General features: G+C 44.3%; 1 protein-coding gene and 1 long non-coding RNA gene across 3 annotated transcripts in view; one reads left to right on the plus strand and one right to left on the minus strand.

Annotated features, from left to right (window-relative positions):
* Nucleotides 1–1,346: 1,346 nt before the first annotated feature.
* LOC119319352 (disease resistance protein Pik-2-like) lies at nucleotides 1,347–8,877 on the plus strand. Of its 2 annotated transcripts, XM_037593846.1 has the most exons (5): nucleotides 1,347–1,602; nucleotides 1,677–3,189; nucleotides 3,282–3,377; nucleotides 3,987–4,733; nucleotides 6,682–8,877. In XM_037593846.1, the coding sequence occupies exons 2-5, from the start codon at nucleotides 2,047–2,049 to the stop codon at nucleotides 8,593–8,595; spliced, it is 3,900 nt and encodes a 1,299-aa protein (XP_037449743.1). In that variant the 5' UTR covers nucleotides 1,347–1,602; nucleotides 1,677–2,046; the 3' UTR covers nucleotides 8,596–8,877. The 2 variants fall into 2 exon arrangements, with proteins under 2 accessions (XP_037449743.1, XP_037449742.1); XM_037593845.1 differs by having other exon boundaries at nucleotides 1,347–3,189.
* A 1,088-nt stretch (nucleotides 8,878–9,965) lies between these two features.
* LOC119319357 overlaps nucleotides 9,966–11,155 on the minus strand; it is a 12,983-nt gene continuing 11,793 nt past the window's right edge. The window contains exon 5 of the long non-coding RNA XR_005154445.1: nucleotides 9,966–10,241. This is a non-coding gene — a long non-coding RNA (uncharacterized LOC119319357). The remainder of the gene's footprint in view (nucleotides 10,242–11,155) is intronic.

An 11,155-nucleotide genomic window follows, 5' to 3' on the forward strand; every position in this document is an offset into this window, starting at 1 on the left:
AACTCAAGCATTAGCTATTTGGTTTCCATTGTGGGTCCACATATGCTCCACAAAATCATTGAGTAGTTGTGCGTACACCTAATGGTCTCGAAGATTTTGATGCATTGTGGAAAGTTCATAAGCTGATTTGCATTTTGATCTTTCAAAATTTGAACTTGTTCTCTGGGCACTTGAAAATCATTGGTTTGGCAACACCATCACTCTCATCCTCGATAAATCACATCGTGCAAAAAAACACAACATGTCATCAACTGCCACAAAGTTTCCGACCCCACATCATTGAAGCTCCACGAACAATTCCTTTTCAGCCTGAAGTAATCATTGTGTGCCTCTACTCACTCCATAATGCGCAAAACAATGGTGCGAAAACGGCGATGAACCCATGGATCATTCGGGAAAGTTCGGTTAGGAGCAAAGTAGTCCTGTGCAGTAGCCGTGCTTCGGACACCCTATCCTGATCGATCAGTCTTCTTCCTTTGATTGAGCCCTTCAACTTGAGAATATTCTCCACCTGGCCGGTCCATTTCCTCTTGCATGCTCATGAGCATGATTATGTCCACTTCTTCGCTCGAATCCGACGAATCGAAGAACTCATCTTGAATCATTTGATCAAGCTCCATCGGTCTATACTCCTCGCCCGACTAATGATCGGAATCCATCATTTTCCTTGCAAAAAAAACCCAGTTTGGAACACATAGAGTGCAAGAAGCAGCCCGAGAGTTGCCGGATGTACAGCGACGGTGTCTGGGCTGGTGACGACGTCCTCGGCGGCGAGAACGGAGAGAGGACTGTTCTGTCGATGCTGGCGACGCAGAGGCTTGGAACGGCTACGGAGCAATGGGGGCGGCGGAGCTGCGAGACGTCCGTCATGGAGGAGGAAGAAGAGAGGAGAGAGCAAATGGATCTCATAGGTCGAGGGGGTGGATTTGTGGTGGGGTAGGGTTGTCGGGTCTGACGTGGCGGACGCGCCCGGACGCCCCATATCCGCCCCATATTTGGACTGAATATGAGGCGTTTGAGGCGCCCGCGGCCCGGGTGGTTTTTTGTGACCCGTCAGTGTTCGGGTTGTCTGCCCGGTCGTTTGAAGCGGCTTTGAGACGTCCGACTGTAGATGCTCTTAGAGTGTAGATTCACTCATTTTGCTCTATATGTAGTCTTTATTTGAATCTCTAAAACGATTTATATTTAAAAACGGAGGGAGTAGGATTTAGCTGTATTCAAATTTCTGAAGTACCGTCTCTAATCAAATAGTTGGCACTGATCTCCAACCCCAAGCCCTGAAAGTCACAATGAAAACTGAAGAGGCTTAACATACGCTTCCGCGCTACGAAAGCGTAAGACCTAGGTACGCTTCCGCCGTAACCATCACTTCCCCCAAATCCCTTCTGCTCCTTCGACGGTACGGCGGCGGCGACGGCGGAGCCTGGCGGCGGGTCGCGATGGCATTCGATCGACGGGCTAGCGAGGTCGGATTGCGACGGGCGCGGCTACGGCGGTTGGGTCGCGGCAGGGCACGGCGGCGTGGCTACGGTGCGTTACCTACGGAGCAGAACACCTCCGCAGTGAGTGGTCGCAGTCTCCGGCGAGCTCCCCGCGGTGAAGGTACAACCTAGTAGTTTAATTTAGTTGCATTTCTCTGCCTCACGGTGTTGTCGCCAACCTAGTTTAATCACCAGATCTGTATACGCCCTCAAGCAAAATACTATAGACGACAACAGTAAGTGGGCGACAACTCTGCAGTAAAAGATTGAGCCTCCTCCAGCTGGGGTCAGTCGCTGCGTCAAATGTGCTCGCTGTAATCAAGAAGCCATACTCGTTTGTTTAATCACAAGTTCAGATTCAGACCCGGCCATGTAACTAGATTACCCAGCGCACATGATGGTGCCTCGGGCCTTGTAATGAAGATAAGAAAAATGCCAACTTGACACAAAGCTTGTAGCTGGAATGGGTTCACCTTACTAATCCACATGCCCTTGCCAGCTGCTAGCTAGACTCACATCTGCCATTAGCACCACCACGTCCACATCACAGTGAGAAAGCAGAGCCATGGAGGCGACGGGGGTGAGCTTGGGGAAGGCCGCGCTGGGCGGTGCACTGGGCTATGCCACGTCCAAGGCGGCGGAGGAGATCGCCCTGCAGCTTGGCGTCGAGCGCGATGTGAACTTCATCAGGGACGAGCTGCAGATGATGCAGTCGTTCCTGATGACGGCTGATGAGGAGCAAAGCCAGAACAAGGTGCTCACCACCTGGGTGAAACAGATTGGGGTCCTGGCCTACAAAGTGGAGGACAGCCTCATGGATTTTGGCCTCCACTCAGAGAAAAGGCCATTTTTGGGGTGCATTCCCCGCAACCCAGGTGACCGACGCCGCATCGCCAAGGAGGTGAAGGAGCTGAGGGCTGAGGTGGAGGATGTGAGCAACAGGAACCTGCGCTATCGCCTCATCAAGGAGAGCTCATGCTCCAATCCTACCGCGGCAGAGGAGCAGGCCAGCATTGCCAGTGTGGCAATGTTTGGCATCACAGAAGCAAGGTTTGCCACCTTTGTGCATGAAAAATCATCAGTGGTGGACCTCCATCAGCTGATTAACAGCAACGATGTGAACCTTAGGGTAATTGCCATGTGGGGAACTTGCGGTGATATTGGGAAGACATCCGCCATCCAGGAGATTTATGATGACCCGAAGGTATTGAAAAGGTTTGGCTTCCATGCTTGGATTAGATTGATGCATCCTTTCAATCCACAAGAGTTCCTCCGGAGCTTGGTAAGGCAGTTTTATGAAAATTCACATGATGAGGTTGGAAAGCCATCTTTCAATCCACAAGAATTTCTTCAGAGCTTGGAAAGGCAATTTTATGAAAATTCCTATGATTACGTTGGAAAGCCTGGAAAAGAAACAAGTGTTGGGGCTGTTCTGGCCAAGATGGAGAAGATGGATCAAAGTGATTTAGTCCATGTGTTTAATGCACTGTTGTGTAGCAATAGCTACCTGGTTATCATAAATGACCTGTCCACGATAGAAGAGTGGCATTGCATTAAGAAGTACTTTCCTGACAACAAGAAACAAAGTAGAATCATCGTTTCCACGCAGCAAGTTGAAATTGCATGCTTGTGCACAGAGAAACCGTACCAAGTTTCAGAGTTCAAGCAGTTGTCCTGTGATCAAACTATTTATTTGTTCCACAAGAAGGTAAGTCTGTTTCTTGCATTGTTCTGTTATAGACTTGTTTATTTCTTATTACAGATGGTTGATTCTTCTTTTCATTTCACGTCTGATTGCAGAATTCAGTGGGACAGGTTAACATGGGCACTGTTAGTGTAGCAACGGTCGACAACAACGACGAAGCAAAGGCTGCTACCGTGGAGGAGAAACTGAAGGTGGGACTCCAGCACTGATTGAAAAATCGAAATTCAAATCTTGAATTCCATATCCATAGATTATATTTGGGATGTATAAATGTTCACTAGTGTTTTCTTTTTAGCCACACACACGCGCACAACCTAGCAATCTAGCTTTAGTAGCCTAAACAACTGTGTACGAACAAGCCAATCTTGGTGCTCAAACATCAAAATTTGAGGGAAAGAAAACTGAGACATACCTCCTAGTATCGCGAATTGAAAAAATAAACATTATTTTTAAAAGTGGAACCAAGGATATATATGAAGTTAGATAATTTGTTGGGCATAGTGCTCTCACTAAAATTGGCAAACATTTGTGTATAAATGAGCTAATCCTGGTGCTCAAACTTATTTAACAAACTTTAAAGTTAGAGGGAAATAAAGCTGAGACATGCGTCTTCGTATAATGCACACTAATTGAAAAACATATTGTGCTTTAAAGTTGAGTAAGGATGAACACATTGTATATGGACTTAGATAATCTGTTGGGCATACTACTCTCACAAAAAGTGTGCACCTGAAAATCCTCAACATTTAACTCTGAGCAAAAGTACATAAATTCTCATAGATCTGTTCTTTTTTGTTTAGGTTAACCGAGCATCATGTTCCACCGAGCCTATTTCCTACAGAAACAAAGTTGCTACCAGTGAGACAGACACAGCATTGCCCAGCGATGAAATACATGAGGAAAACCCAGAACCTAACATTGCAGGTGAAGACAAAATTTGTAACTCAACTGCTAGAAAGAAGTTTGATCGCAGCAGCACACTGGCACTGGCTGATGAATTGCTTTGTGGGCGAGAAACAGAGAAAATTTTTCTTATCAAATTAGTTGGCCAGCCCGACAACAAGAAGTGTTGTACGGTGATCTCAGTTTGGGGAATGGGAGGTCTTGGGAAAACCTCTCTTGTTCGAAGCATCTACCGGAGCCAAGAACTTGGTGGCTGGAAGCGTGCTTGGGCCACTGCATTGCGTCCTTTTAAGCCAGAAGTACTCCTTAGAGATTTGGCTTTGCAGCTTCAGAATACTATCCAAGAAGATCCGGCTGGAGCAACAACTGGGGCACAGAAGAAAAGCATATCAGTGATGAATCTTCAAGAGTTGAAGGAGGAACTAGCTCGGGTACTAAAAATGAAAAGGTGCCTTGTTGTTCTTGATGATATATTGTCCACCTCTGAGTGGGAGTTGGTCAAATCGTGTTTGTATAATGCTGGAAGGATCATAGTCACCACAAGAGAAAACAGTATTGCCAAACATTGTTCAGTAGAGGACAAGAACAGGTACCATCTTGGTGGTCTGAAAAAGGATGCTGCACTTGACCTCTTAAAAAAGAAGGTAATTTTAGAACTAGTAGCCCTTTTTCCCTTTCATATAGTTTTTGCTTCACATTTCATTACTCTTACCTCATGTAACATTATATTTTTCTCTCAATCTGCAATTTAGAAGTATAAAAGGTGACGTCTTCTCTGAAAAAAAATGTTTAAACTCTAATAATCTTGTACTTGCGTAATTTTAGATCTAGGAAAATGTCCATTATATCTAGGAACATATTAGATCTGGACCGTCTTGCTAAATTTCAGGAAGGTGCCGTGGTGGGCTTGTGTGACTGGGCAGCGGGCTTGGATGCTACAAGCGGAGCCTCCGTACACGCGGCATGTTGGGGCCTCCGCAGGGTGGTGGGGCGGTGATGGCCAGCAGCTGACATGTTTGTCGGTGCTATCGGGATTCTGCCGCTCTGGTTGTCTTAGGTTCGAGCGGAGGCCAGGACAACAGCAAGCTTGTTGCTGTGTTCATGTGAGCCACAGTTGGTGTCTCTCTGGGTCCGCGGGGCATCGTTTAGCTTGCAAGGGCGTGCGCATATATCATGTGTAGGTATTTGTGGCTTCGTGTGGCAAGGGAGTGAATGTTGAGGAACTTGTGCCATATTGCCCCACCAACGTTGCTCAGACGCTTGTCTTGGCTAGTGTCTGAGTGTGTCAGGGTTCGTAGACGATGACCATGCTTTGGCTAGCATGGTTTGTCTGCATCACGTGGCAATGGTCGGACAACATCTGGTGACATAGAAGTTCACTTCAATAGCTGTAGGGTGGGGATGCAATAGCTAGGTTGCCAGCCACAGTTTGTGGTACAATAAATGTGCCGATCTTTCTTGTGTGCTGCGTGGGCCTGCCAAGGCTTCCTCATTGTGTGTCACACCCTATTTGTCCTGCTTGGTGGGAGGAGGGTACACCTTGGGTGTGGCAGGTGCGAATTTGTCAATGGTGTGAGGAGGTAATCCACTGTTGTTAATGAGCCACCATTTTCTCAAGTTGGCATGGCCTAGCTCTACCCTTCTTGCTATATTCTCTCTCCCTACGACAGGCTTTAGTCGGTCTGTTGTAGCGGGTGTAAGGCATTAAGGTTATCATTAGTTTGGTGGAGTGCCTGTTGCAATGAGCGTCTAGTGGTTACCGGTTCTCAGCTGTTGTCCTTTCTGTTGATGTTTGTTTGTAATGGCGTAGGCTTATTCTTGTAAATTGTTCCTTTTTTAGCAATGCATCAAGACCAAAGATTTGCAATCTCTTGAACAAAGTTTCATAAAAAAGTTGCAGTTTGTGTGCAAGCAAGTTTGTGCCCTCAATTTTGTTTCCACATGGCACAGAAATGCGACGAAGTTTTTTGTTGAGATTGTAATTAGGTAGGTCCTTGGAGCAATCAGCTACATTCTTTCTTGCCCTGAGAAACGTTGTTGTAAAATTCTGCTTCCTTGAGTCAGTTGCCGCATCAAATGTTCTCACCATAGTCAAGGAGTTATATTTGTTTGTTTAATGGAAGCCATCGAAGTATCTCAATTACTTTGTTAGGAGTGTTAATGGACGCCATTGAAATTGCAGCTATAGTAGCATTTTTTTTTCATTCAAATTTATTTTTCATTCCACGGGAATTTTTTTACACCTTTTAGATTTTTTGTGAAGTACATTAATAGTTTTTTTTACCCAAAACATGTTATTGTAGGTGCACATTTGAATAGTAGCAGTATCTATGATTACAGTTTAGTCCACACCCAGGATACAAGGAAATTTCAATGCTTAGTGAATTCCCCATATGCTGAGAATTTCAGTTTAGTAAATGTTAAATCCATGGATAGTTTTTCGTAAACATACCCTTAGGGCCAGGGCTTTGACTTCCAGAAGGTACAAGTGGAAACTAGGACAAACAAGCTCATGTTACTAAATATTCTTAATTTAGCAACAGTAATATTTTAATCCAAATAGTTAACTTTTTCAAATTATGTCCGTTGCAGGTATTCAAGGACAATAGTGAAAAAACAGATTTAGTCCCAGCTATGATGGAACAAGCAAGACTTATCCTGCAGAAATGTGATGGACTTCCTCTTGCAATATCGACTATCGGTGGATTCCTAGCCACTAAACCAAAAACTGCTATTGAATGGAAGAAGATGAGTGATGGTATTAACACTGAATTGGAGATAAATTCTGAACTTAGGACAATAAAGACAATTCTTATGAGGAGCTACGATGGTTTGCCATACCATCTGAAGTCTGCTTTCTTATACTTATCTATATTTCAAGAAGACCAGAGAATTAGGTGGGGTCGCCTGGTGAGGCGGTGGACTGCAGAGGGTTACTCAAGAGATATGCATGGCATGACTGCAATTGAACTTTGTCGGAGGTACTTTGATGAGCTCTTGGATAGGAGTATGATCCTGCCAGGTGAAGGGACAGACCAATACAGTCAGAAAATCAATTCTTGCCAACTTCATGATATGATCCGTGAAATATGCATATCAAAGGCTAGGGAGGAAAACCTTGTTTTGACGCTGGAGGAAGGATGTTGTTTGAGTGACACACAAGGTGCAATACGCCATCTTGTCATTGGCAGCAACTGGAAAAGGGATAAAGATGTGCTGGAGAGCAAGCTAGACTTGTCACATGTACGGTCATTGACTGTGTTTGGAGAGTGGAGATCATTTTTCATCTCCGACAATATGAGGTTTGTGCGAGTGCTTGACTTAGAGGACACACTAGGGTTAAGAGATCATCATCTTGATCAAATTGGGCAGCTCCGTCACCTCAAGTACCTTTCTCTTCGAGGATGTTGCAGCATTTTATGCCTGCCTAATTCCTTCCAGAATTTGAGGCACCTCGAAACACTGGATGTTAGAGGTACACATATATCTGAGTTGCCAACAACAATCACCAATCTTCGGAAGCTACAGCACCTTCGGGCAGATGGTTATTGGGACCGTGTCAAGAGAGAGGATGACATAGTTGATAAGTATAAAGGTTACATTAATCGTGTTTCCACATGTCAAACATGCAATGTTTTGTTGTCCAGAGGTCATCTTTTCTTGAGACCACAAGTTCTAGATGCTGGTTTGAACAGGTATGATATATTCAATCTATACTGCTTCCAGGAGATGGAGCTAGATGGCGTTGTACTTCCTAAAGGGATTGGTAAGTTGAAGGCCCTTCATGCACTAGGTGTTGTGGATGTTTCCGGGAGAAACGGAAATGCCACTATAAAAGAGTTTGGAGAGCTTACTCAGCTACGTAAGCTTAAAGTAGGTGGTCTGAGCTACAGAAACATCAATGAGTTATGGTCTGCCATTGCTGGTCATAATCAACTTCAATCTTTAACAGTTGAAATAGGGGACCCGCATGAAGAGAAGAACATGTTAGATGGCTGTTTGGGTGAGGATTTGTTGCCACCAAGCAGCCTCGAGAGCCTCACTCTGCATGGTAGGCTAGTCAATGTAACAAAATGGATCCATAAGCTTCAGAATCTCTCCAAGTTGGTGCTAAAGTATAGCGAATTGGAGCAAGTTGATGCCATACAAGTCATCGGGGTGCTACCAAATATAGTGGTACTACGCCTGCAGTATGACTCGTTCAGGGGGACACAGCTCCATTTCCAGAGGTCATCTTTCCCTAGCCTCATGGTGCTGGAGCTCAGATGGTTAGCCAACCTCCAGTCGGTGGTGTTTGAAGAAGACACAATGCCCAAGCTTGAGCTGCTACAAATTGGTGTGTGCGGCGAGCTGAAGGACATCTCCGGGCTGCCAGCCCTCAAAAGCCTCAAAGAAATTCAGTTGCCTAATGTTGATGACAGTTGTTACAGTCAAATATTTGACGTGCAGAGGGAAGCGGTGGAGAGGCAGGTAGCGGAGCACGTGAGAGTGAACATTATTGACTGACTATTAAACTCTCCCTCCCTCCGTCTGGGTGTGTGTGTGTGTGTGTGTGTGTGTTTCCATCGGATTCTTATTACCGTACTTGTCCTGTATTCTACCTACTATACATACAGTAGGACTAGTAATTGATGTACCTGTTGCAAAACTGGGTCACTCGGGCGTATACAGCAGGACTGTAAATCTGTAGTGCAGCAGTGGTATGTAGTAGGAGTATCACTTAAAAACGCACTACACAGCACTTCCTTTGATGTAAATTTCATATAAAAATCACAGACTACCGACAGGATGCATCCATGTGTATTCCTTTGTTGTAGTAGTAGCATGTATCGAATGCGGTACTGCACCGTATGCAGATTGCAGCCAGAACAGGATGATGCATCTGAAGCCGAAAAAAAGGGGAACTTGTTCAGTTCCAAAAGAAGAGGAAGAATACATCAGTGGGTAACACATGTAGTGCCGCAGCTCCAAGATTAGCCATGTAGTACAATACAGTAATTAAGGCGCAATTGACAGAGTGACACGACTCTCTCACAGCCATCTCATTGTATGAAGCAGGCAGGTCATAAGAAATATTATTCACTTCATATTGAGTGTAGGAAGGTAATTACTATGGATGTATGCCGATATAGGTAGGATTAGAGCCTGGAGCAATACCTCATGCTCTAACAGTACATGTTCGGTAATCAGGCCTTTGCATCATTACTCTACCAACAGGAGTTTTTAAGGATTCCAAAGGTGTCCGTAGTACATTCTCTTCTATTTTAGGTATGGACAATATGTTGCAATTTTTTCTTTCATTTGTCTCTGTCATAAGTCAGAGGTGAAACTGTGGTGGCTAGGCAATAATAAAGGAATTTAATTTGCTTCTTGGTAGTTTCTGCAGATCCGTGGATCTGTATATTCCAATACTGCACACCATTCTCTACATACAATGTTCTATTTTAAAAGCCGGTCATATTGTTAATCTTAAGAACCTACTGTGGACTTCAATGCGGGCGACCTGTCCCAGTTGTAGCTATGCAGCACCACCACGCTGTCTTCAAATAGCATTCGCATTCCTGGTTGTAGTAGCTGCTGGCCAACAAAACTCTACAACATTGAAGCAGAGCAAGCAACAGAGAGATATCGTCCTCACAGACCTATTCCTTTTTTCTTAAGAAGATAAACATCAGCATAGTACTCTGAACTACTCCCTCCGTAGACAAATATAAAAGCGTTTAGAATACTAAAGTAGTGATCTAAACGCTCTTATATTAGTTTACAGAGGGAGTACAGTACATAACAGTTCCAGAACTAATGACTGAATCTTGGATATGGACTACACATGATTGACAGCCAAAGAACTGTCAGCAACACATCCCCCGAGAGAGAAAGCAGAGGTTTGACACATAATCAACAAATTTATCTTTGTTCTCCACAATGAATTTAATTTCATGACTGTTCATCTGGTGCTAACTCCCAGGTTTATAATTCTGCCCACAAGCGGCAAGCATACAGCAACAAAGAAGGATGTATTGCCGCAGCTTCAGGATGCTGTGAGATTAGTCATAACAGAGGTATTATATGGCTACGACTGCTTCAAGACTCTGCTTGGGTGGCTCAATGGCCGCATCAGCAATTCCTCACGCTCTAACTTCATTAGTCACCCACTGCAGGCACAAAAATGATGGGCAAAATATGTTTATTAACTTCACAATTCACAAACTTGCTTTGACTCTGAATCCTCGAAGCCAGGCCATCCCAGCAACAATAGGTAAAGTAGCATTTCAGTGCGAGAAAATAGTGTGAACCTTCACATGACTGAAACATCCAAGTAACGAATAACAGAAACTTTGTCAATTCAGCCATATAAGCGTGGGAATAATATATATATATGTCAAAAAAAAGCATGAAAAGAGGGTTATGACTGAAACTTCAGAAGCTGTTAACAAAGGGCTTTCTCGACAAAACAGGGGCTGAAACATTAACTAAAGGATTGAAACATTGGAAGAGGAACATGTGAAAGAGGAGGAATACGCTTTAAGACATTGGAAGCGTAAACAACCAACCCCCAAGTACGCTTTGCTTCACTGTATTGTTTATTCTGGCATCGCAATAGCGTTAATGTAGTGGTCAGTCACCCACCCCTCAAATCAGAAATCAGTGCCTCGATTGGTGTGATAAAGCAAAAAGCATCAACCACTTGGACATTTTAATCCCACTGCTTTGTTCTCGCCAGTCGCCACTGAGTTTAATTTCACAACTCAACCTTTCTCGGGTGATAACTCTCAGGTTTACAAATCTTTGACTTTGCATGCATTTCTCTTTTCCTTAGAGCAATAGGCGTTCCCTATTTCTGCAACTCACTGAATTTAGGCATCTCATGGAGTCGAATGCTCCATCTGCAACTCCAAGTTTATGAGTCTTCACTCGTCGATTTTCATTTCAGCGCATCAACCTTACAATTCACACACTGCAGCTGGCAACAGATGCTTTTTGTTGGGTCCATGACACTCTGTTCTTAGTCCTCGAGCCTTGAAGGGGAAGCTCATATCCATCCAAATATGTCAAATGGTGATGCTTC

Source organism: Triticum dicoccoides, chromosome 6A (assembly GCF_002162155.2).
Source record: "Triticum dicoccoides isolate Atlit2015 ecotype Zavitan chromosome 6A, WEW_v2.0, whole genome shotgun sequence".
Taxonomy (NCBI): Eukaryota; Viridiplantae; Streptophyta; class Magnoliopsida; order Poales; family Poaceae; genus Triticum; species Triticum dicoccoides.

What these genes read in the sequence shown, in the direction of transcription:
- LOC119319352 (XM_037593845.1), top strand. Translation starts at nt 2,047, where the DNA reads ATGGAGGCGACGGGGGTGAGCTTGGGGAAGGCCGCGCTGGGCGGTGCA. An exon ending in CCGTGGAGGAGAAACTGAAG is followed by an intron (nt 3,378 to 3,986) that starts GTGGGACTCCAG and finishes TTTTTTGTTTAG; the next exon opens with GTTAACCGAGCATCATGTTC. An exon ending in TTGACCTCTTAAAAAAGAAG is followed by an intron (nt 4,734 to 6,681) that starts GTAATTTTAGAA and finishes TGTCCGTTGCAG; the next exon opens with GTATTCAAGGACAATAGTGA.